At 39.3% G+C, this 27,582-nt stretch overlaps 1 protein-coding gene across 5 annotated transcripts in view; it reads left to right on the plus strand.

The window, feature by feature from the left end:
• phactr2 (phosphatase and actin regulator 2) overlaps positions 1–27,582 on the plus strand; it is a 41,831-nt gene that overhangs the window by 1,883 nt on the left and 12,366 nt on the right. For 2 of the 5 annotated variants that reach the window (XM_026190330.1, XM_026190334.1), the window contains exons 1-3: positions 16,567–16,791; positions 26,263–26,448; positions 27,288–27,362. In XM_026190330.1, coding sequence (XP_026046115.1) covers positions 16,749–16,791; positions 26,263–26,448; positions 27,288–27,362 — 304 coding nt within the window. In that variant the 5' untranslated portion in view covers positions 16,567–16,748. Of the gene's footprint in view, positions 1–6,843; positions 6,907–16,566; positions 16,792–26,262; positions 26,449–27,287; positions 27,363–27,582 lie in introns of those variants that run through there. The other 3 variants (XM_026190329.1, XM_026190332.1, XM_026190331.1) reach the window with 2 other exon arrangements.

A 27,582-nucleotide genomic window follows, 5' to 3' on the forward strand; every position in this document is an offset into this window, starting at 1 on the left:
GAAGTTGATCGAGCTTCTGAGAAATGTCCCTTCCCAATATAAAATTGCTCCGGTGGGGAATATTAGCATGATTAATGGCAGAAGGGAGGGATGTTCTTTTCATGCTAAGTATGGTTTGTTTATAAAATATATGAGAATAAAAAGGAAATGCCGCCCACATACTTGAGAACATGCAAGGCAACAGGAAGCATAATTAAATGATAAAACAAAATAGGCTCTTTTAAGTAAAAGTGAATTATCTAAGCATTCCCTTTAAAAATGAATAAGAAACCACAGTCTTGTGAGATATTATGTGGCTAAATTGTAACCGGAGCAAAATCAAGGCAGAACGTTTTTGAGTAAAGTGGGTCTGAATAAAGACTGACAAAAGATTCAGTTTAATTTTTGGTGTAATTTTCTATCACTTCCTGAATGTGCATAAGAATAACAAAGCATGTACACCAATGCACTTCACGGCTCTTAGGTTATATGTGGATAATGCGCATGCTAAGATGGCCTTTGATGTACTTTGTAAATAATATGTTGTCCTCCAGATGGGTACTGTTTCGCTGTCCTAATTGGAGAGGGATAAAGTAGAGGAGGAGATAAAATGGTACAAGAGGCCAGAAAATAGAGGAGAAAGATAGAAGGAAAGGCCAAGAACAAAAAGTACGAATTAAGACAAAGAAGAGCAACAGTGAACAAACAGACCAAAGAGTGGAAAGCAAGTGAGGCATTTGAATGCAGACAAGGGAACATTATGAAATCAGCGAAGAGCAGAGAGGAGGCAGAAAGGGATGCGAGGACTGGATGATTAAGGAGGAGGAGAGGACCAAAGCAAAGAAGACAACAGAGGAGTGTCAGCTTTCTGGTAGCTTGGCTTCTTGCGGGTACTTGCCTCGAAATTACATTGATTACAGACCCTTTTAGCCTGCGATAACTGCTTGTTAAAATGTACTGAAATGCAGTGAGCTGCCCTTCCCCCTTCACTGCCCACACATCTTTAGCTACCGATGTGGCTTCTGCAGCAGCCACTGACATACCCCAAAAAAGTTATGGTTTTTGTTTTTGGAGCGAATAAAAACACCATCTATGTTGCAGTGTTCACTTATTATAACCACATTCGACTTTTTCTTTTCAAAAGTCTCATATGGAATTGGAAATCACTAAATCATTAATTTTTAATAGATTTTGTTGAGAGCTCAATTTCTAAATCCTGGAGATAGACGATTCAGAGAAAGGATTTTTGGTTTAATATTTGCTGTGTCAATTGAAAGCTTCTAAAAAGAAAATATTTAATGTGAAATGTATTTTTTTTTTATTCCAATTACAACGGATAGATGTAGCGATGTCATGAAATGTGTGCCAAGTGATGGGGCAGCAGAGGAATCCGTCTGTAACCAAATGTAGACCACAGTTTAGGATCTATTAACTTATTTGACTATGGCTAGTATGTAGCAAAATACAACCACCTTGTTTCAGCTACATTTATGATGATATATGTTTTTTACATAATACCATCACATTTGAATTTATCAATGACCCTGCTGTGAGGCAGTAATTCCACCCCTAAAAATAACACGTCAGCGAGCTCTCAAAGGGTCATTGTGATTATACCTGTTTTGAGCAAAGCAAGACATTAGGTAATGGTTAACTCTGGTTTCTGGCGTCAAAGTTTAAAAATATTGAAAACCTAGCCTACAGCTCTGGAACCAGGCTTTATTTTAACATATGATATCAGTGGCAGATTTTTAAGAACAAATTTATATCTTTTATAACTTAAGATGCCTTTTGACCCATTTTCAACAAGCCCCCCAGGTGTGACATCCAGTTCAAGCGGTGAAACAGTTTAAATTTGTTCAGAAAAGTCACATAGGCAATACTCCCATACCAAGGATTGCAATGAATGTTAATCTTGGAATATTAAAAATAAAAATAAAAGATTACATTAGCTAACATGCTAGCAGAAGAGAAGCTAGTTGTAATGCCTATATACAAGCTCTCCATAGAAGCCAATACAGAGAATGGATCTACAGAACATACTATTTTAACTAACAGTCAGTGTTTGCTTTTAACAGTATCAATCACTGACATTTGGCCCACCCTTTTACTAATAATTTATTACCAAATCACCAAGCTTGCCTAATCCCTGATCAACTTGAGTTTGTGTTTAAATCTAACCAAAACTTGACTGCAGCGATGTCAGATGCACAACCTATTTCATTTTCAGTAGTGAAGTGTGAGTAAGCCATACGTTCAGTAAACTCTCCTATGTGTTGCTCTACAGGGACATTCCGAACGCAATTCATCAGAACCTGTCGGCCTGCTGTTGCTGCATTTTAAATGACCTCATGATTATGCCAGCAGACAAACAAAAGGCAACTCCAAATCCAATAATTATTCTGGATCAGCTCTGTTGTCTTGGTTTTTTAATACACTCCCTGAAATCTTCATGAACACTCTTTGAATGCTAATTCTAAGAAACTGATTTTCTTTCCTTTTTAATAATCACACTCAGCCTTGGTAAGGTTTTGGATGGACTTTATGTGTTGCTCTCACATTAAACTGTGAAAAAGAGAATAAGACTGCATCTCTTTTTGATTATCTTGTTAGATACTGGCACTTTAATGCTTTTTTAATCTATTCGCTTCTTTTCCGTGTGATCATGCGTGTGCCTGTGTGGGTGGGTGTTACTGGAGTTGATGAGCCAGTTTCTGTTCTTCTCGCTTATTGGGAGCCCTTTCATTGGACTGAATCAAAAGTCAAAGTCTCACTTTCTCTGTTTCTTACTCCCCCTCCATCTGTCTAACAGTAACTTTGTGCAGTTACTTAATAAGCCTTTAACTTTATTAATATATGTTGAAACGCCTCGGCTGAAAACGAGCAGGATGATTACTCTGCACAGCCTCTAATAATGATGTTTACATACAGCAAGTGTATGTTTAAGCGTGAAGTGGGAATTACATAATCACTCTGTATGTTAATTAAAAAATCCAGCAGAAGAGAGACACTAGTGATTAAAAAATACAGATATAAGATAGATAAATTATATGTATGTATAAAAAAAAATCATTTGAGAACAGAATTAAATAATAATAAGAGAGTCAAATACAATAATACAGGAAAATACTGACACTTGACACGTAGCACTAATGTTTGTGTGTGGACACCATATTTGTTCTCAGTCCACTTAACTTACATTGTTTACACTGGCTTACACACACACATGCACACACACACACATGCACACATGCACACACGCATATCTGTTATTCTCAGTCCATCAGCACATTTTATCGTGCTCTGACCCATTTTTTCTTTCCACAGATTGGACTTTAATGTGAAATAGATATGCTTTATAATAAACAGAAAATTAAAAATCACCTGTGCTTAGTAGACGTGCACAGCCAACATAAATATGCAGCAGATATCTAAAGGAGACACGCAATAATCCTAACTTTTGTTGATATAAAACTTATTTAATTATTTAGTGCGCGCGCCTGTGTGTGTGTGTGTAAATGGGAGAAACGAAGAGAGAGGAAATAACCATCTATCTGGCTCTTAGTACCACAGAAAGCGATGAGGAAAGGACCCAAGCAGGCTTGGCAACAAAAGGCTGATAAGAAACTTGAACATTAACAAAGTCCCAAAAGGCACAAATAGAACCAAAGATGAGCACAGAGACAGAGCACACCGAGGAGCATAACAGATGAACTAGCAGACAAAGGAGGAACACAGGGCTATATATAAACACAGAGCACTAATTGGGGGAGCAGGCAGAACACTAGAGGAAACCATTAACAGCAGGTACAAACAGTCAGGGAAAGAGAGAACTAACCTTCAAAGTAAAACAGGAAATAGCCAAACACAAAATTTAATAGAAACATTTAATAAGAAGGGCAGCACGGTGGCACAGTGGTTAGCACTGTTGCCTCACAGCAAGAAGGTCAATTCCAACATCAGGCCGGGGTCTTTCTGTGTGGAGTTTGCATGTTCTCCCCGTGTTTGCGTGGGTTCTCTCCGGGTACTCCGGCTTCCTCCCACCGTCCAAAGACATGCAGCTTGTGGGGATAGGTTAATTGGATAATCCAAATTGCCACTAGGTGTGAATGTGCGAGTGAATGTGAGTGTGAATGGTTGTCTGTCCCTGTGTGTTAGCCCTGCGACAGACTGGCAACCTGTCCAGGGTGTACCCCGCCTTTCGCCCTATGACAGCTGGGATAGGCTCCAGCGCCCCCCGCGACCCTGAAAAGGATAAGCGGAAGCGAATGGATGGATGGAATTTAATAAGAAGTCAGGAACAAAGGCACACAGAGGGAGGCATAAACATAGACACTAGGGAGACTACTACTAATAATAATAATGATAATAATCTAGATGAAATAAAACTTAGACTCCTCAGTGGAATACAGCAAATACACAAAACAAAGATAAAGAAATGTTGAATTTAGATAAAAATCAAAGCAAGAATCAAGAGCACACAATGAAAAATGTAAAGCGCTAGAACAAGAGTGAAAACAACAAAACCACCCAAAAACCTTGTAACCAGACCAGAGGCCATGGCACTTCATCTTTCTTGCATTTTTTATTCTACCTGCCCTCACCTGACTCTCTCTCATTGTGTGAGAGTATGTTTGTTGATTTTTATAGAGATATGATTCTCACAAATGTTATGTTTATATTCTTGTCGTTGGGCCACAGTCTTCAGCTGTCTTCTTAACTGTAATATTCAATAAGCCATAAATGGGGTTAAAACGAGGAGGGGGAAAAGGCCACTAGACAGCTGCAGTTTACGTCCGTGTCTTTTCAGACTCAGTGTGTGTACTTAATACTTAGTAATTAATTAAATTAAGAGGTGGACAGTAAAAATTCAGTATCTGAAAACCTTGTGAAATATGACCACATCTGTCTTTCCATTCCTCCGTTATAGTGTGGAATTTTTTTTTCCATTTTTAAGGGGATTATAACAGTGTGTCATGGTCACGGTCCCTGTTCATTTAACTGAAATCCATTCTTGGGTTTCTGGTTTTCATATTTTCCTAATGTGTCCTGGTGTGTTTCCTGATTTTTGTCTAACTGTTTATGTGTCTGTTTGTTTTCTTGTTTTTAATCATTCTCAGTTCCTGTTTTATTTTGGTAAAGAGTTTTTTGTGCATCGCTGATATTTTTGCTTCCTTTTTGATTTCTCATTAGTTTCACCTATGCCCTAAGACTTGTGTGTTTGGACTCCTCTTTCCCCTTTCAGGTTTCATATGTGAGTTCAGTTGTGACTTTCGTGTATTAATGTTTTGCTTTAGGCTTTACTGTATGATTTCTTGAGTTATGGCCATGGTGGTTAAGCTGGTATGAGGAAGTGTTTTTTTCTTATTGTTTTTTGTTTTTATGGGTAGCACATGACGTGTGCTTGAGCTATGCAATTTGTGGCTTTTATGATGCTTTATATCACTGCATTTGAGACATATTTATATACACAATACATTACCTTTTGTTTATTTTTCTCTTATTTTCCTTTCAATTCAACCATTTATTATATTAACTACTCGTTCAACTCAGAGTCACAAGCATTGGAGCCTCTCCAAGCTGATATTGGGGCACACACTGGTTCATCATCATGAAGCTAAAACGGAGAGACTGACAACCACACACTTACAACTTACAATCACCAGGAAATTCATTTTCCCAAGGGGCCACGTAAAAAAAAAAAACTGGGAGGAGTGCACCCATTTGGTCAATCCAATTTTGCGTAATATCAATTAAGCAGAACTGAGTTACCTTATTCTGCTTAATACTAATTTTATCTCTTATAAACATATAGGCGCCCTCCAAAACAACCCCAGTTTCTTATGTGACCCCTTGAGAAAATTAATTGCCCACCCCTGAGTTCAGCTCTTGCAGTTCATGTCTTTGACCTGCAGGAGGAACCTAGAGAAAACCCATGCAGGTATTCAGTTCATATTTTATTTTTTATTTTTTATTTATTTTTTATTCCTATTCATTCTATTTATCCCCTTCGTATATTTTATTTATATTGTGTGTGTGTGTGTGTGTGTGTGTGTGTGTGTGTGTGTGTGTGTGTGTGTGTGTGTGTGTGTGTGTGTGTGTGTGTGTGTATATAATATTCTGTAACTCTGTAACTTCTGTCGGTGCTGTGCTTTTTTGGAAATCGAATTTCCCAGAGGAACCCACCCGAGGGATTAATAAAGTTCTATCTAATCTAATCTAATCTAATCATATTGGTTTGATTTACTAGCATGGAAGTTTAGGTATGCAACTGCCAAAGCATTAGCAATTTCAACAAACAGCATACAACAGTAAAAATGCATTCGATTATTAGGACTGGCGTGTATGAATTCTATGTAGTTTTTCTACTATGCGAGTGTGTGTTTGAATGATTGCATCTGCTGTGCCATATTTTTCTTCTGCTTCTTCTTTTTCTTTCTTCCTCTTTACGTCACTGTGGGATTTTAACCCATGGGGATGGGGTAGAGTTAAAAAAAAAATAGATGAGCATGGAGCCAGACTGGGTAGCCGTAAGAAGAAGGAAAAACTTGACTGACAGTTTGATGGAGATAAACGCAGGATGGGACTGGGAGAGAGAACGAGGACCTGAGATGGAAACAAACATTAACTTTTAATGGTCTTTTCTGGAGCGAAGGGATGCAGATGGGAGGGAGGAAGGGAGGAGGAGCAAGTGAGTAGCAGACAGTGTAGAGAGACTGAGAGAGAGAGGCAGAGAGGGTAATACAGGAACAGAGAGAGAGAGAGAGAAAGAGAGAAAGAATAGGAAAAGCAGGCAGACGGTGAGAAAGAGGGAGGGGGAACTGGCAAGGGGGAGGGCTGGAGGCAGAGAGGCTGTGTGTCTGGAAGAGGCAAGGATCAACTCAAACTGCTGATAATATTCCCTGGGTCAAGTCATGGAACATGACGGTAAGTTTCCTCCTTATATAATAAGCTGTACTTCCTTGTATATCTTTCTATTTTTTAAATGATCCAGTGTCTCTCTGACTTTGTGTGTCTGTGCAGCAGTAGCAGAAGCTACTGGGTCTTCACCTAACATGCTGTCCTTTGCTTTGGTTGTCACCTGTTAGCCTAGGATTGCTTTACATGTTAAGTGTAGGCATAGGCTGTAAATCCTGGGTCTGTATCACCTGAGTTATGAAACACTCTGGTTAAAATGCTCGTGTTTAGCCGGAAGAAAGAAATGAGCACACAGTGGGGGAAATAAATGTGTGCTTTAATGTCCCCATTATTAAAGCCTTTAATTATTTTGCAACTTTTGTATGAGAGTCTGACTTTCTTCAGGCTCGAGCAGTTTTTCTGGTAACGCTTTGCATTGTTTCATTATTTAAAATAAATATGCAGCGCATACCAGTGACAACACCCAGTCATGCAGTATATGCTTGAAAACTTGAGACTCAAGCATCTGTTTGGAATATTAATAAGATCCTATTGTTATTGAGTGTTGTAGAGGACTAAATGACATTAAGGGTTTCCATATCTTCACTTAACTATACCTCTAGTGTCCTGGTAGGTTCAGATTTGTTGATGACAGAAAGAGTTTTTGGCAGTGTTCATGAAGCACCGATCGTTGTGTACTTAATGTAAAAAGAAATGATTGCTTTTGAAGTCTGTTCACAGTTGCATTATAGCATTAGGGTTTCTCATATGACTGAGTGAAGACTGCATCTAATGGCTGTAACTTTGTTATAAATATTTCTATAGAGAATAGAAAACTTATTAAGGATAATAATTCCTAATGTGCTTGGCTGGAAGCCATCTTGGGTGTGCTAGCCAACATGACAATGGTAAGTCTGTACATTGGTTGGTGTCACACACAACACGAGGGGGCAGGCAGGCTATATCAGTCCCATGTTATCTAATGTAGTTTAATTACTGTTTGCTGAGGTTGTCATAACATATCACAGTGTTTAATAGCCAAAGCCTCTGCTGTCATGCGTCAATAAATCAAGACAAAAATTTTGAACAAAGATGATTGTTGCTGTCCTAGGTAAGCTTTACAATAAACTGCTTTAACCATCCTTTAATTGTGTGATTTTGCCTTCACTGGCAGACTTGTGCTGAGACCCAAATGAGTACACAAAATATTATTGCTGCGGTGAATTTGTAAAACAGTGTTTTGCAATGCAAAGCAGCATCTGCGTGTGTGCGTGCATTCATATGCATATGTTTGCACAGACCATAGTTGGTCATAGTGCTACTGTGTGGATATATTTCCTCTGCCCACTCTTGAATGCATGTGTTTTAGAGAAAACACAAGGTCAGTCTGCAGATTTGCACACGCTTGTATAACATGAGTCATTTACTACTGCGTCTGCAGTCTGCACTATATCGATGCAGGTTAGACTCCTACAGACTGTTGATAACACAACAACCTCTGCACTCAGCTGCTAAAGTTGTGATGACCTTTCTGAGGGGGGAAACCACACACACCTAACTTCAGTTATGCCACAAATGCCACTGTGCTTGTTTGTGTTTCTCTCTCAAACATGAATATTTAAATGACAGAGGAGACTTGACCTGGTAAAACAGCATAGTTTCAGACTGACAGATTGACGTACTTGTTTGACAGGTACACCAGATAAATCAGTACAACTCTCTTAAGTTTTTAAAGAGAATGATCCTCATGTCACTCTTTGAGCCACTAAGATATCATCATAGGGGAGAAGATGTTTTATTATTTATTCTGTATTTTAAACCTAAACTGTTTTATGGTATCTAACCTTTTTAAGTAACCCTTTTCAAAACAGCTCTTACTGTCAGTAAGAGCTAGCATGACAATGGCCAAAGGATCATCATCAAGCGGCGAGTCTACTCTAAAACAAATCATGTTTAGCCTTCAAAAGAGAAGCAATGTCCTGACTAACAGCCACACAACACAACTGAGCAAACATGACTGACGTGCTTAGGACAGCTGTTTTTGTAATTAACAGCAGCTCTTGGGTAAATCTAGCCTTATATAGTTAGACTATTGTGTCCTCTTAAGCCTTCACATCACACACTTTTAAAACAGTCGTGCCATTGCCATTTTCTCTTATGTGCAGTTGCTCTTACATTTTCCTGCCACGGTGGCCATTATTTTATGGCTATTATTAAAGACCCCACAGGACATTAATGGTCTTTCCTTCAGCTCTTTTGGTCCTCATCTGTGCCTCTTTCTCAGCCTTTCTCGCTCTCTTTCACCTCTCTCAAGCTCACGTTCTTTTAAGCTCTCCGGCTGCCTGTCTGGCAGGATGTCAACTATTGATTTATACAGGCAACATTTTAACAGTGATGGCGGCTTATGGGTTGTGCCAAACAGAATACAACAAACAAGAGATCAGATTTCAGACAAGCCTGCTGGCAGATGGAAAGAGGGATGACAGTAGCCTTTACTGTATTGTTGCATTATAATATTATACAGTTAATATTACCAGTTAAAAATGCTTTTATTAGGTACATAAGAGGGTTGAGAGTGGAGAGAATAGGCAAACTTGTGTTTATAACACTGGATATTAGTTAGATTCAGATACTGTATTGAGACTTACATCCCTTGTGTAGAGATGAGATGATCATGAGCAGAACTACATTTGTCCAATATTAAACTATGATTTTTTTATTATCAGCAGGAAAAAACTATAAAACTGGAAATTCTTTCTCAGTACTTAGTGGCTATGTACTGTAAAAACCTAATGAAAGAAGAAGTAAGTTTGAAGTGAAAGTTCACTAAAGGCCTCCCTCTACCGACACTAAAACTGTATCCACACTTGGTGCTGACCAAAAAGTTGGCATATTGATGGAATCAAAATGTGTTACAGTGCAATGGAAATAGTCTTAATGGGTAAATGCTGACATACACGAAACACGTGACTCAAAAGTCCAGCTTCCGCTGCACCAAACTGATGAGGCAAAGGCTTTCTCAAGTTATTACATGAAACAAACGCAATTACCAAGTTTCTTCTTAACCACTTCTACTTTGTTTTCAACATTGATGTATTAGAGAGAACTGTTTTCCATCATTTGAGGTTTGACTGGCACTTATTCAATCAACAATGAGATCTTATCACACTGTCAGTTTCTGTAATGTTTTAACGATCCATTTGGAAAATAAGTGTGCCCAACCCTTAATATTATTATACAGCAGAGCTGCACAGTATTTGTTCAATAATTGAGACTATCTTTCATGTTTTTTCTGGAAATTTTATTTAAAAAAATTCTAATTATGCATGAAAATCTGGCTATAGTAATATGCTGAATGAGAAAATGATTTAAGGTGGTTTAATACTGCAATATCTCCTAGTCTATGCAAAAAAAAAAATGCTGATTTACTGAATTCTACTGAACATTATCAAACCTGGCAAAGATGAATAAGATACTGTAAGTGTTGCTGATCATATATTTTACAGACACTATTTTAAATGAATGAAACATCACAGAACTACAGAGAATGACTAGTTTTATACTGAGACCATTTAAAATAAGTTCCTCTCTTCTCAGCTTAGTTTGCTTGTATAACAGGGCCTGTTCCTTGCTGAGTCACACCTGACTGTTATGACAGTTTGCAGTCTGAATCATGATCCTGGTTCAGACAAGTCCCGTCACTGACTCTTAAAAAGGTTAGTTAGTTCATAACACAGAAAATCCATTAGGTGAACTTCACATAGACCTCCTTAAACTGGTTGTGCTGTGCATATAAAGGACAGCCACACATACAGAGTTATGAAAGCGCAAAATAATATTAGGTTAGGACAATTTTCTTAGACTGTGCTCTGGGGGAAAAAAAACTTTGTTTAATAAATAAATCAAGGGGAGGGGAGAAAGGCTCTGAAAAGAAGCACTTAAACAATTATTATCTCTTGTTCTGCTGAGGCTACTACTTAATATTTGATGACTCTCTTCCTTTCCTCTGGCCCCTTGCCCCCTTCACCTCTCTTGTCTCTCCTTTTGCTGTTCCGGTTAGAGAATTGGTCAATCTCCCTCTGTTAGTCTCAGTTATTTAGTGTCAGGACAAGCAGAGTCCATTTCCTGAGGCGTTACCTTGAGAGATTCATTCTCATACTCAAAGCTGAGTACTCTTGATTTCAAATAAATCCCTAAAAATCTTGCACAGATTTACAGCACAAGTATTAATTTCATCTAATCAAAATCTTGCGTCTGATCAGTAATCGGTTTTTCAGGTAGTTTACATGTGAAATGTGGTGATGCTGCTTTCATGGCATGTTTTGGTCGTTTCACTGCTCAGTTCAGTTCATTTTATGTTCACAGCAAGGCCCTTTATATTGTAAAATAAAGGCCTTACAATAACAGAGAGAAAACACCAACAATTAGACAAATCCCCAATGACTAAGCGATTGGCAACAGTGGGAAGGAAAAACTCCCTTCTAAGAGGAAGAAACCACCAGGAGAACCAGAGGGACAGACATCTGACGTAAGCAGTTGGGGTGAGGAGAGGGAAACAGGACAAAAGACATGCTGTGGAGGAGAGCAAGAGATTGATAATAACTAATGATTAAATGCAAAGTGGTGTATGAATAGAGAGTGGAAAGAGTTCGATGAGGAAGAAGCGCTGTGTCATGGGAAGCCCCCAGGAGACGAGGCTGATGGCAGAATAACTACGGGTGAAAAAAGGAACAGTATGCATGCGGGCGTTTATGGGATGCTCAGATTAAGCCAGCAGTTTGGAAACAAGTTACAGGAACGCAGTCTGATTGAGATCTGGTTACTGACACTTTGACTTGATAGTGATACTTGCATAAAACCAAACATTAAAGCAAAGAAACCCCACACTTAAAGCTGAAGAACTGAAAGTGGCAGCACTGAAGGCCTAGCATTAACAGAAAAAGTACAAATATAGCCACCAGGCCAGAGAAGTGAAGCCCCTGCAGAGGTGCCTCGCAATCCCTTGAAATAGAGTCACTAAAAAAATCAGTTTTCATGAAACACTAAATCAATATAATGTAAAAAAAAAAAAATCTATATAATCTCATTGTCTGAACTCACTCCTTCAGTGAACTTGTGATCCTTTTGAAATGAATCCCATCAGTAAGTGTGTATTAAACTGCAAAGAAAGGTATATACTTCGAATCAGGTTTCCAGGGTCACCAGCTCCACCTTATCCAAATACGGTCACTTCTGACTCCAGAATTCAAGTGCACATGGTAGTCAATAAACCAGCTGGTGTGACATCAGGATGAGGGCATCTCTATTGGAAACATACATAATGTCTGCTATTGTCAGCTGATATTTGTCTGTCTGGTTCTAGAGGCAACACAAGCTCTACTCTTTGTCATCATGGTGTCTTAATTGTACTTGATGGTTTCAGGCAGGGTCAAGGCTCTGTGCATCAATATAAATGATACCCAAGTAGTGTGTGAGCGCACGTATGTGCGTGTGTGTGTTTTAAGGCAGATGGGCAGTGAATGATAAAGCTCATGAAATTCAAAAATGAAAATTGTCCTGCACTGAGAACAGAGACACCCATTTGAAAATATAGCATTAAAAATAACTATACATAAAAATGCATAAAGGTGTACATTAAAATATAATATCCCACCATACATGCTAACATTAATCTATGTAACCTTGTGTGTAACCATAAAACCACGCACATACAATAAACTCAGTAGTCAATGTTTAAAATGACATCATCTTTATCCTTTTAGACCTCTCATGTCTTTTTGTTGGGATGAGCTGAAATCAAGCTTGTTTCGGGTAAGGATTCATTATCTTCAAATCTTTTTTGGCTCAGTTTTCATTCTTTCTTTTTTTAGCTAATTAGCTAATGCATGTCTGACTCTGATCCATTTTGGACAGAGTCCATATATGTGCATCTCTGTGCATTATTTCAGTTATTCTGAATCTATGTGGATGGCTCCACTGGTGGAGCATAGAGCCTCTGTGGGTGGATGACCAAAGGGAAAATACTAAGTTCAATGAATATCATTTATCTATGGAAAAAAGTTACCTCATGCTATTGTGCTGACATTTAACTGAAATGCAACACGGATCTTTTTCACTGTTAATAATTAATTTAAAAAATGTGGTGTAGGCAAAAACATAAGAATCTTTGGATTATGGTAACCAAAGGAACCGGTGAAAATACCCTCTGAGACTGAATGTTGTGCTGTCTTGTCTGGAAATCAGTGTGTGTGTTCTCAGTGGTATTATCTCTGTCCTTTAACACGTGTAAATGTGCTCCAAATTCAGTATGTGTTGTGGGTACATTGTGTAAATGACATTACCTCCCAGTAAGTGCTAACATAGTCATATTCTGCTGTTAACCTCTCTAAGTACTTCCATTCTCATTCTCAGTTTTTATCCTCCCACCTCTTTACCGGCTTCCTTCCTGTTCAATTATCCATTTCCATCTGATTCGCTAATGACAGCCCCATAACTGTGTGGTTGACTTGGCAGCTCCAAAGCTAAATGTATATTGAATGGTAACACTGCATGTTACCAGCACAAAAGCAATTGAAAGGGGTCATTTGTTAATATGATGGATCAAGAAAATGTCACATATTCTTTGGACTTGATGGCATCCGTGTCACCTTAAGAATTGAGTTAGAGTTAGGTTGAAATAAGCCACAATCAAGGGGCAGGTAATTGGGTTTTATCAAATCAGAGCAGACAAGAAGTGGTGAGTGAGTCTGCACACACACACAAAATCCATACACTGCTTCATTTTTGTAACAAAACTTCCAAAATTAGTTTTGTTTAAAGGTCAGTGTTGGCTTTATTTCTCATTCTGCCACAATCCTTAAGAACAATGTTCTCTGTGCTGTGGCTGCTTAAATGCCAGGACTGCATGTGGCTTCCTGATGTTTAATGACTTATGGGGAAATAGAAACAGAATTATGAATGGAACAAGAACAACTTTGTGACAAATCATCTCCCAGTTAACCTGAAGTCAGTTTGCTTATGCTTACTTTGCTTAACACTAGATGGCAGTCTTGGCCCAAATGGTAAGTCGTTTCGTGTGCAGATCAGGCAAGTTTAATTTGCTCATGCTTGCTGCTGTGTGTGTCTGTGTGTGTTTGTGTGTGTAGAGAGTGGGAGGGAGCGTGTGTACTAATGGCTTATTTCTGTCAAGCCCTGTTCTGCAAGGTCTCAACTGACACTGTGTTGACAGTAATGATAGCCAAAGCTCTCTTTCTCTTGCGCTTTCTCTTCTATAAACACACACACACACACAAAGACAGACACACACAGTCACACATGCATGCACACACACACACACACACACACGTTAGTTGACTCTCGTGTTGAGAGTCAGTGGCAGCGTTTGACTCAGTTTGCCACAGTTTGCCACAGTTGTCACTGAGCAGTGATGTGTGCTCTTGTGTCTAATATTAAACAGATATTACTTGTGCGTGCTGCAAGTAGAGCACCTAATGACAACACTAGACTGACTTTGCGCTCTTTTGAATGACTCACTGCTGGGTTGGTTCAAGATTCACTACTGTCATCTTCCTTTTTAATAATAAATTGCCTGCAGGGTAAAGCCTACTGCTTTTCCTCTGGAGCTGGACTGTAAACTCATTTATGTATTAATTATAGGCTGTAAGCTAAATATATTGTCATTTCCCAAGCCTGGTTTCTGAGATAGGCTCTCAGATGTTTAATTATTGGGCTAGATGGTACTATTGGGCTGCTGGAATGTCAATAAAATAATATTTAGTGTGACTATAAATTCACTGAGTGGATTTGTTGCTAAGGAGGACCTTAAATTTGGTCTAAAAACAACTGATATGCACTGCCACACAGGTTTTAAATGACACTGTATGACGTATTGTGCAGTAAGTACACTACATATCATATTAGCAATGCAGCAACTTATTAATGCCATTATTATCATCTTTTTGTTTCTTGTTATATATTTTTAATATTGGGTAATATTGTAAAAGACCCATCACAAGTTCCAGAAACACTGTACTTGCTTAAAATTCACAGGCACATCCAGTAGAAAGAAAATCTGTCATAACTCTTTGGAATTACCTGGTTTTCTAGATTCATTGGTTCATGAAATGTGATCCTTGAGTTACTAACACACACAATTTATACATATTTATAGAGCACACTCATTTGAGGTCAAAAGATAATTTAACCCTTGGATTTAATACCTGCTTCAGCCCCCTTTGTAACCTCAAACCTCAGGCTTTAGAGGAACCTGCAGGTCAGAGATGGCTGATGATCACAGGGGGAATTTTGGACCATTTTGTACTTACAGGACTCCTTCAGCGGAGTCAAATTTCAGGATGTGAAAGGCTCTAATGAGGTCATGCCACCACATCACCCATTTATGGGAAGTACTCTAGGTTGAAATAAATTGGATTTAATATTTAAGGTAAATGTCCTGCTGCAACACACAACTTATTGTGCACGCCCAGACATAATTTTGCATGATACCAGCTTTTCCCACCCCTGACTCTAATTGCTTTCTGTTGCTGTCATTAGCTTAGCATTAGCTGGAGACGTTTTCCAGCCTGCTCTGTGAAGAATTCACAGATGGAGAAACAAGTTAAAATATTTATATTCAAATACACAACATACACAAACGTACTGGGCCTCCTACACATTACACCTTACACCTATTCAGCTCAGCTTATTGGACTAAGAAAGTGTAATGGGTTTCCGTGATTGTTTGTCCACGGAAACCTATGCCATGAAGCTCCTGGTGCACAGTTATTGTGCTCATGTTAATGCCAAGGGAGGTTTGTAACACTACAGTTATTGAGGAAGCAGTGTTTGCAACTTTTACGCATAGCTCTCGGTAATCCCACTCTGTAACTTTACGTGGTATGCCAATCTGTGGCTGAATTGCTATGGTTCCGAAAGACTTTCACTTTGATAAAGTAACACTTACAAGTGATTGCGGAATAGCTAGGATGGAAGAAATCTCACAAACGGACTTGTTGTGACAGTAGAATGATAACTCAAAGTCAGGGAGCTCTTTAAAACTATGTCTTCTTCCACAAATGTCTGAAAAACAGACCAAGGGCTGAACATACAGAAATTGTGAAATTGCATCCAGGAACTTGTTATGCAACAGTGCTAACCACCATGACACCCTGCTGCCCAATGATAATTATAATACTCTATAAAATTGCAATTAAAAAACTTAATTTTGTATTTACTGGCGTTATTTTTTTTCTCTAATATTAAAATTTGTTTGATGATATGAAACATAAGTGTGACAAGGATACATGTGTGATAATACTGCAAATGACTGCATAATGTGTTTTTTAAAAAAAGAGAAGACAATACACAAAAGTTAGATAGATACAATAGTTACAATATGAATTTTAACAAAAGCTGTGTAATGCACTAAGGCTACAATATTGGTTTGTGAAAATAGTTATGTAATTGAGTCACATTCACCTCAAGTTTCACTGGAGCGCAGTTCTAGGTTAGTGCCATCATTTCGTGATCTGGGCCGATGTAAACCAGCGGCTGAGAGTGTCGGACCCCTTCGCCCTTTGACCCCAGCAGCGTCCCTAATCTGCATAGAGGAATGAGAGGCATTTTCAGCCGCTCACAGGAGGAGGAGGAGGCGGGGAGGAGGAGGAGGTGGTGGAGGAGGGGAGGGGAAGTTACGACGTAGTAGAGAGTGAGTGAGAGAGTGAACCAAGTTTCCAGTGACTGAGCCATCACGGCGTAAAAACTTCTTTTTTTGAAATGAACTCGCTTGGCGGTGGAGGACGGGGTTTATGCGGAGATAGAGAGCCGTGATAGCGGGTTAGGGGGCCCGGTCCGGCCCGGTGCTCAAGCCGAATATGGGTCAGACCGCCGTGTCTGCCGTGTCTCAGACTGCAAGCGGTGAGTGTGTGTGTGTGTGTGTGTGTGTGTGTGTGTGTGTGTGTGTGTGTGTGTGTGTGTGTGTGTGTGTGTGTGCAGTCTCCCTTCCTCTTGTCTCTCTCACACACAATCCGCTATCTTTATTCAGGAAGTCTTCTCGTTTTTTGTTTTCGTTCTTTCACATTTCTGTCGCATAACTTCGACACAGTTCAAACAAAGCGCAGCGCTAAATACCGTTAACGTCAGTGGAAGTTTGCTAAATAGATGTGTGTTCATTTTATTCTTGCATCATTTTACGCCGTGTGTGTGTGTGTGTGTGTGTGTGTGTAGGGGGTTTCTAAATTTATCGCTGGCTCTGCCAACCAACTGTTGTATAGCAGAAAGAAAAACTAGTGAAACAGCCTGTCTTAAAACAGGATGCAGTGTTGTATAACCCAAGAGCTGTTTAAAAGGCTGGCTTGTTGTAACTAGGTAATGAAGACTTTATGTATTTAGCAGCCAACTTGACATTGGTCGAGATGATCGGAAGGAGCGCAGATTAAACTTGTAACCATTTGCCCCTACAGTAGACCCCAGATCGAGCTGTCTATCTGAGCACAGTAAATACAGTCACGAAGCTGTTGAGCAGCACTCAGTGAGTCAACAAGTAGGCCTGGTCATTTTTATGAAGAGCAGCAGGAAATGCAATATTACAGAAGATATTAATTTTGGATAAATGAGAAGTGCTGGAGTTCTGAGCTACGTTTAAACCTGTTATTATTTAAATTATGGATTAATGTAACTCCTTAGTGAGTTAATTATCTCCTTAATGAAGACTTCTTCAGATTTCTTTCTAGTTTTTTAGGTGCACCATGCTAGTACTGGATTTGACCGCCTTTTGCATTTATAGCTACCTTAAGTCTTCGTAGCATAAATTCAGCGAGGTGCTGGAAACATATCTTTGGTGCATAATGACATGACAGCATCATGCAGTCATCATGAAGATTTGCCAGTGATGTGGATCTCCTGCTTCACTGTGTCCCAAGACCTCAGTTGGGTTGAGATATGGTGACTGTGGAGGCCATTTGACAGTGTCATTGCCATGTTCAAGAAATCATCTTGAGATGATCTGAACTTTGCAGCGGGGCATGCTTACACTTTGGTTATAAAGGGATGTACATGGTCAGCAACTATATTCAGGTAGGCTGTGGCATCTAGATAGCGCTATATAAATACAGGCCATTTACCATTTAAATGGCGCTCAGAGACCCAAAGTATGGACTGACATTATACCACACACTATTAGACCTCTGTCACTAGCCTGAACTATTAATACAAGACAGGCTGTATCCACGCTTTCAAAGTTTTTAAGTTCTAACCCTGCAATCAGAATCAAAACGTCTTCAGACCAGTTAATGTGTGTCCGATCTTCTCTTGGTGAGCTTGTGCAAACTGGAGCCTAATTTTTCTGTTCTTAGCTGGTAAGAGTGGCACCCCGTGTGGTTTTGTGCTGCTGTAGCCCATCTGCTGCAAGGTTGCATATGTTGTACTTTTAGAGATGCTCTTTTAGATACTTGAAGTTAAAACAAGTGGTCATTTGGGTTATTCTTGCCTTCCTGTCAGCTCAAAGCAGTCTGAGGGGCAACACCAAAGTGTTATCATTTCAAACTAGGAATCATGCAGATTTTGAAGATTATGAAGCTGAAGCTAATAGAAAGAAAAGGAAAAAATACTCTTAAATGAAACAGTCTAACCATCAAGTGTTTATCAGCTTTATAATGACATTGAAGCTTATTATGAGCTACAGATTGAACAAAAAGAGTAGTTTGTGTTCTTTCATCTGCATACTAAACTGCAGCACTGATTGTTCATTGGTTAATCTGTTGGAGTTCTTTGTGTATCTAATTCCCAGAGTCATTTTAATCAGCTTTTTTCATATGCAACACTGGCAAATACTGAACCCGAATGCTTTGTTTTTACAATCAAAGCCTTTTTTTCCCCATCTGTAGTCCTTGGTCGGTTCGTTGAGCCATAAAGGTAGGCACTTCACGTTCAATCACACTTTTTATGGGAAGGCTTAAAGGCAGTGAGGTAGAGGATGAGACACATGACTCTGGATGAAAACAAAACTAAATCTGTTTTATGGCTCTGTCAGCATTTAAACTAAAACTCAGACTCAACTGTAATGCACTTTAGTCAACATGCAAAGGAACCTGGTGGCTATAATAATGATCTATACGTCCTGCATGGTTACATTACGACTTCATAATGATGCGGTGGGCTTTAAATGCTGAATCTACAGCACTAAGAGCAGAAGTGGAATTCTTTCTCTCAGGGTCTTATTGAAAGATCATTAACATAAAATTGAGATCTCTGAGCTTCTCTACCGAAGTTAAAACATGGTCGGTTTCCTGTTTGACTGCTTTTTGCTCTGTTACTCCAGACTTAGCCAGAGCTTTGAAGTCGTGCAAGTATCATGAGTTGAGCTCTATAATGCTTGTCCAGCCTTTGCTGGAGAAAGATTTGGAAGAAATGACCCAAGTGTTAAAACTGCAGAGCCCAGCGCCGCCCCTCCCTCCACTCTTGTCCAGCACCTCTTGTAGCCTTGTCTTCTTCTCTTCCTTTCCCTGTTCCTTCTTTCTTTAATCCCACATTTTCTCATGCCCCACCTCAGTGTCCCTTTTCCCCTGTGTTTCCCCTCTTTCATCTTTTCTTCTTCCCTTTGTTTCTTTTTGCCTCTTTCTCCCCCTCCATCCCTCTTCCTCTGTTTGTGACGCTTGCTTCTTCCCTCCCCGGTGACTTGGAGTGAAGGAAGGAAGCCTCTCCCTTTTCCCTCCTCCTTAACACATGTTCAGGCAATAATGTCTGAAAAGAGTTTGCTGGCTCTGTCACAATACATCTCTTTTACCCTTAAATATTATATCAGGCGATACATATAAGACTTTGCAGTTTGTCAAGGCAACTGGCAACTGAAGTCTCTTTTATTTGGTCGTCTGCTGTCTCTGAAGTTGTTTCTAATTATCCCACCCAGCTGCAAAATATCCAAGTCCTGACTCACCCATTTTGCATGACATTGCATTTCAGCTGTTTCAGTGTAAAATTCATTGTGGCACAATGGAGTCGAGTCAGCATCTGTAATGTGTAACAACGTCCCAGAATTAAACTGAGATTTAGAGGTACACAGTTTAATTTCAAGAGATCAAATACAGCACTATTTTAAAGCAACTGTCAGTTACAACAAATACTGACAGCATAACATATGTTGCTGTTAAACAGCAGATTGATGAACTGAAGATCTTAATTCCTCTGATTTGGTTTCCTAAAACCTGATTTTGTTGATTTATGATGGTGTATATTTTTCTTAATAGATACAATAGATTAAGGCCTGGCAAGATCGACTTTAAAAAAAACAAACAAAAAAATTTTTTTAGTTGAAAAGAAGTCAACATGTTTAAAGCTGTTATCTGTTAGTACTTACCTTGTTGACAGTGTTCGATCTATTGGCAAATAAGATTGGCAGTGGTGTTTATCTGTTTGTGTAATGTAATGAACAGCTGAAACGTTTGCTGTGTTTGATGTAGCAGTCGTTGAGCATTATTTCTGCACATACAGTAAACTAACATTGTCTGCCTCAAGGTATTATATTTGTCACCGTTATATTTGACTATGTAGACGTGTCAGTGGGCTTGAACAGGAATGGGACAACTGTGGTGTTCACCACAAAGAGGAACAAGCGCGAAATAAACAATCAAACATTTAAAAAGTAGCAAAAGAAGCACATACAGTGGGTGCAGTGGAGAGTTTTCATATTGTTTCATATATTGTTTTCATTTTACCCAGTGTCACTTCACAATAAAGAAGTTTTTTATATATATATATTGTGTCTTCTGGGGCATAGGCTAAGCTAAAAAAAGCAGCACTAACACAAGCGATAGAGTCCCAAAGACTGGTTATTCCAACTATTTTTAATCCTGCCTCCCCAGTTTACAGTATACAGTATAGTACAGCGGTCCCCAACCCCCGGGCCTCGGACCGGTACCGGTCCGTGAGTCGTTTGGTACCGGGCCGCGAGAGTTGAGGCTCAGGCGTGAAATGTATGGTTTTCAGGGTTTTTATCGGTTTTCAGTGTTATTTTGTTATTGTTTTTATCGTTAACTCTGTTTCCTGGGTCTTTTCACGTGTGTTATGAATAAATCTTCTTTTTTTGGTACCGGTACTAGTTTTATTTTGTTGTATTTATCCGCGACACCTTAAAGGCCGGTCCGTGAAAATATTGTCGGGCATAAACTGGTCCGTGGCGCAAAAAAGGTTGGGGACCGCTGGTATAGTATACATCGCTAGTCCCATAAGGTACCGTCACAGTGTTCACAAACCTAGAAATTTTCAAACTGTGCTGAAATGAGACAAGTACAGATAAATGAGATCGTCCTCTTTTTTTTTTAGTTGTTTTATTTAGAAGTTGCCAAATCAGCTCACTGACAGATTATCAGATCCATCTCGCACACAAGCGAGCAACTTCTTCTGTCACACTAACACTGTATGTCCTCCTTCACTACACCCATGACTCTTCTGAGGTTTTCCTCTTTTCTGTCTGCATGGCAGCTCCATATTCAACAGGCTTTGTCCAGTGTCCCTTCCCTGCACGTGTCAGGTCCATCTTGTCCACAAACAGCTCAAGCTGGATTGTCCCTCTGATATACTACTTTCTAATCATTTCCCTCTTAGCCACTCCCAGTAAAAATCTTAGCATTTTCAACACCGCCAAGTCCAGCTCCACCTCTAGCGCCACCTCTGTCTTTTTGTTAGTGACATCTAACCGGAACAGTGCACCCTTAGGACTGGTTCCTATACATTTTGAATCCCAGTGAAAACATAAACTAATCAACCATCATGCAATCTCTCACTAAAGAACAAACAACAACCCTGCAGCTGCAGGTTCAATTACTGTGGAGAAATTGTTAAAGTAGCTAATATCGACCGTATATTCACTATTTTCTGTTCCACTACAATGTAGCTACAGTAAATCGGCAAGTTTTTTTTTTTCTTTAAATGTCGATAATAGTCGTATACATAAAGATGGAAATCAAGAGTTAATTAACGGTTGCCCGCCTCCAAGCATCAGCCTCTGGTCAGTTGTTTGGGGGACGGAATGATTGGAATTTCTGCAGAGTGAGGTGAGAACAATAAATTAACTGTAGGTGTAATTTTCTCGGAAAAGATGACTTATTGTTGTACTTGTGAGATCTCTGCCGTTGAACACATTCGGTGTAAGTGTAAGCACCTCATGCATGTGTCACAGCAATGCAGGCTTTAGATTTCCTGCATTGCTACACGACACAGCATGAATCTCAAATCTTCCCCTTTCCCTATGATAATTACATAACTGTGAAACCAGGAATTTGAAAAGACTGTATTACAATCGGTTCCGAAAAATGGGAAGCAGATGAATCTCTTTTGATGATTTGCTTTGTTTCTTCTCTAAACTAAGCAGTGAGTTTTCTTTTGCCTCTTCGTTTCATTTTCTTTTCTCAGCAAGTAGTCAGTCAATCCATTGTCCCTGTTTGGTTCCCACTGGAAGTTTGATAGTTGGCCTAATGGTGATGATAATCGCTGTTACCGATTTTCCCATCGTTAGCGGTACAGAGTAGCTGCTGAAATGCACCTATTGTTGTGATTTGATATCAACACAGGAACAGGAAATGAGTGTGTGTATGCAAAGTATGTGTGTGTGTGTGCAAAAAGAGGGTGCTACATTGGTCTGAGGGGAGTTGTAGGGGGCTCTGTGCTGCACTTCTCCATGTCTTCACTCTTTACTGCCATTGTTTTTATGTACATGTTTGTCCTTGAGCACTCGATGTGATAAAGGTGATCACAATACTGTTGGGAGCAATAATGAAACTATGATTTTACGAGCATTCTTTAACAAAGCAGAGTGCTTTGTTATGGTTATATTGCTCTAGTTATATTACTTCTTACTATCTGACCCTCATTTTACACTTTAGGCTAATGACACATCAGTTTTTTGTTATAATAATCCTACTTTATTTAGTTTAGATCTGCTAAAGACCACCAAATGTTTTAAAACCTGCAAAACTGTCTTTAAATTTATAGACAGAATAAGAAGATTCGATATTATTTGTTAGATATTAAGAGTTTGTTAGTTGTAAACCTGTGTGAATTTGGTTTAATCATATTTAATTGACAGTGTTCCAACAAATATTTTGATCGATGCACATTTACTTTAGCTTCAGTAATGCAGGGGAAAAAGAGAGACTTTCTCATCACCGTGGAAAATAAACAACACTAGTAGAAAAAAAATGTACACTTATGTAGACTTTAATTACTCACAGCGTGTGAATAAACAATGCATTGATCCTTCATCAGCAGTAAGCAGCAGTCAGAGATAGTTTACACTCATCAGTTTTAGCCCATGTCCATCTGTGCAGAGTGCGAATCAGCTATCTGCCAATGCTGGTGAGAGCCAACCAATCATCAGGCTATTGATAGTTTTCAATTGAGCTGAAGGTTATGAAATGGATTTGACCCACTAGATCTGCTTAGCCAGGAAATGCTTGACTGAGTGACTTTAGTTGCTGTTAGGCAAATGGTTACTTAACTTCTTTACTGCCAAAATGAACATCTGGATCATCTGGTCAGCTAAGCTGAGTGTTTTTTAAGCTTTGGTCTGGTGGAAATCTGGCAGATTTCTTTTTTTTTTTTTGCTGACAATGGGGCTGCATAAGCATCTTAAACAGTACTGACACTGCACTGTTCTGTTTTCAACCAACTTTTATTGTTTTCTTGTCGGCAAGTATTTAGAGTGACATGAGCTGAGTGGGAATGCATTATTATTTTTATTGAGCAGGCATAGTGATTCCCTCCATGTGTAGCTAGCATTTGCAAATTTAGGAGTTCTCTAAGAATGCACTTGAAAGAATGAATTAATGAATTCCCTTAAATCGTCTCCCTTGAATAATTGCGTTTATCTCAGTTTGCAGATGACATGAGAGTCCCTGGCCTTCGGCTATTGAGGTTTTGCGATGATTGTTAATTTTTTTTTTAGTTTTTTAAACCAGGCTGCTACCATGTCAACAAATGTAGGTTGCGCTCATGAGTATATTTCCTCTTGCCAATCAGAATACAAATTGTTATGGATTAGTGTAACCAGGATCCTGGATCGTGCACTTGATCTTGCATCTTTTAAAGTTTTGTTTTCAGAATTAATTGAAGCTGTCCACATAATTGGAGAAAACAACCACCATGACTTCATGTGAAAAACATCCAAGTATTGTGTTGAAGACATATCAGCTGAAGTTGAACTTGAGCCAGGCTTTTTATGTAATGCAAATTGTAGGTGTGATGTTTTGTAATTACTTTTAATTTCTGCACATGGCTGATTAATGTTCCAAACATCTATTATTACTTAGTCTGACTGCATTTAAATATATTAATATAATAAAAATAAAGTGTTCAGCACAGTGTCTGTGAAGGCTCTCAGTCATCCAGGTCATCTTAGTCTGAGGAGCTTGGAAAGAAAAGCGTCTGGACCTCTTTAAATTGCTTGAAGAAGTTTCACCTCTCATCCGAGAAGCTTCTTCAGTTCTAAGAGTCAAATGATGGAGAGTCCCAGATTTAAGCTCTGTGGGAGTGTCCCTGAGAGGGTCATGGACCCCCTATTGATCCTCGACCTAATCACACGAGCCAAGGTGTGAAAACGAGTGTAGGTCACAATCAGCCGAGGTTTCGGGTGAGCTCATCGTGAAACTTAACCCCACCCTATCACGTGATTTCCTGAGGTCAAATGGCACAGGATGTGAATGGTCGTCAAGGCGTCTGGGAAGGGATCTCAGAACTGGATTGAGATGGCAGTCAGTTGGTGTCATAAACCACCACCTCTATTCAAAGATGGTCGTTCACAGTGGACATAGATGGCTTCTTTCACTCCTCATTTAAACTGTCCAAAATGTGAACATTGGTATCTTCAAAAAAGTGACCATTTCCCTTTAGATGCAGAAGGACGGCCGAGTTAGTCCCGTGGAGCCGGCTCTTCTATGTTGCGCCATGCGTTCATAAAGGCATGGTTTTGGGGCTGTTCTGTCATTTAAGAGCACTTCTGTGCTAAAAGCACACAGCTCCTTCAATATTTCCACATCGCTGAACTTCATTTCCTACAAGCAGCAATAACTTGACCTTTTCTTCGGGAGTGCAAATATGAAAAAAGACATAAATTACTCAAAAGTTTTTTGCGGAAAAAATGATACACATTTGCCGCTAGCTGGGCTCCACAGAGTCAGCGGTGATTCAGCAGTGTTACGTAGCTGCAAAAACAAAAGCCTTCCTCTGCTTAAATCTGAGGAATCACACACACCACCTCTCTTTCCTCTGTAAGCTTCCTGCACACACACACACACACGCACTTGCACACACTGTCGACATTATCCCAGAAGTTTCACAGCTCTTCTAATCTTTCAGCAGGAAGAGGAGGAGCTGTGGGAGGACAAGGATCTCGCCAAGACACACACACAAGCGCACGCACTGCAAATACTGTTAAAAACAAATATTCGCCCCTGACTGACCTGTAGAGCGCGACAAATATGACTATTTCTCAGCTTTTTTTTAACACTTGCTGACTCCATCTTAAAAACGTGTGTGGATCTGTCTTCATTTAAAGCTTTTAGTTGATAATATAGGCGGGCGTTATCGGGAAACTAACAGGAACAAGCCTTCGGCAGTAAACACCAGTAATCACTTGTTAAAGAGATGTGTATAATACTAAATAACACTACACTATTAAAATATAAACACAATTCCAGTAAATACAGACTGAAAATATAAACACCGCTATAATCCTGCACATAAAAAATGCAAACTATAGAGCCAGATAAAGTGCACTGTGGTTTGTGGAAGCTTCCATTATGTTAAGAGAGCCATTTTTCCTGTCGTCCTTTAAATGGCTACAGGAATAAAAATGAATCTTAAGTGCTATGACTCTATTTTGAGCATCATGTTGCTGTGACCTGAAGGAAGGGGGTCAGATGATTGCATATGTTTGAGAGCACTTTAAGTAAAGAGGGTCCTTCACCTTCTCGGATCATTTCAGTTGAGTAATTTGAAGGGTGGGATTCAGGCTGTTCAGTATATCACAGAAGAAGAAGAAGTATTAGAAAGGCAGAAAAATCTGTTTTATAACATATAACACATGTGTACATCGTAGATGGCCTATACTTGTAGTATTGTGCAGTATGAAGGAGTTAAAATAAACTAGTTTGACTGAAATTAAGGTCCAGTATTATTATTTTTATTTAAATTGGAAGTGTTGGTCTTGAGAATAAGAATCTCCTGTGCTCAGATGGCAGGATTATCTTTGCATATCCGTTGTAGGAGAGACCAGCTCTCCTAGAGAAAGGCTGCAAAGGCTTATGGATAATATGCAAATATAAGGGCCCTGCCTGGGTTGCACGCTGATATTGCTTTTCTCTTATTTATATGCATTTCTGCTTTCGTGTCTTCTAGTTGAGGGACTGGAGAAATCAACATCTCTGGCCAGCTGCGACGTGGCGGTGGACAGCTCTGCCAATGCCCAGAATGCCCATGCATCACGGCAGCAGCGAGGCAAGCTGTCAACCCTGGGCAAACTTTTCAAACCCTGGAAGTGGAGGAAGAAGAAGACCAGCGACAAGTTCCAGGATCTTTCAAAAGGTAGGACGTCTTGTGTGTCCGTGTGTGGATGTGTATGTTAATGACACTGTATCAACAAGCTGATGAGTCGCTTCTGATTTGTTCTCCTCAATCAAGTGTCTGGTCAATATCTCAGATTGCATTTTTGGATTTGTGTGGAACATTACGCGTGAAATGGAGCACTGTTGCTCCCAGAAGAGCTTTAAAAGGAAAAGAGTGAATGGTTTGTTTGTAGTTCTTGCTGATTGATTCCTCAGGGGTTTGGCTGGGAAATAAAGAGAGACAGAGGTAAATACAAAAACCAGAGACTCTTTTTCCTGAAAGCTGCTAGGTTTTATCTTTTGCTTTTCCTGTGTTTATATGAAAGTTGTGTTCCTCTATGTCCCTTTAATGCTAGCGCTCAGGCAGTTTAGATATATAGGATATATAAGGTGCTAACTGGGAAGTAGAACGTCTTTCTTTATAATTAGATTATTTATTGGTGTCAAAGTTTTCAGGGGGGAGGGGTCTGAGATCAGTACACAACCACATTTCCATGTCAGTAAAAGCAGATTGTGGTGATTTACAAGTAATTTAAACACCACATTTATTAGAAAACAGTATAAAATATATTCACACAGTTGTTTATATATAGGATTTCGTTTACTTAACATTATGTGGTCTCCTTTGTCACATTTTTCTTTTCTTAATGTGCAAAATGTTTACATGGGGTGACAGGTCTGGATTGTAGGCAGGCCCGTTCGTCACCCCGTCTCTTATTTCAACGTCATGCAGTTGCAAACTGTGTAAAATGTGGTTTGGCATTGTGTTGTTGATGTGTTCGAATAAATATATTGAACTTGAGCTTGTTGGTCTTTCAGTTCTAGAGAGAAAAATCTCCACTAGACAAACGAGGGAGGAGCTCATCAAGAAAGGAGTTCTCATCCCAGACCAAGGTTTGTCCTATGTCTCAGTCAAATCCATGCTCAAGAACACATTGAATGCCACACCTCTTCTTCCCCAAATTATGACATTTACTTATTACAAAGCAAAGCAATTCACCTTGTAAGACACATCTTAACATGTTTTTTATTGTTCTTTACACTTCAAAGCCTTTTTACTTTGTCACATGTTGTTTGTGTCATATCAGGAGATGGAGAAAATGACTAAAAAGCA

This window comes from Astatotilapia calliptera, chromosome 13 (assembly GCF_900246225.1).
Source record: "Astatotilapia calliptera chromosome 13, fAstCal1.2, whole genome shotgun sequence".
Lineage (NCBI taxonomy): Eukaryota > Metazoa > Chordata > Actinopteri > Cichliformes > Cichlidae > Astatotilapia > Astatotilapia calliptera.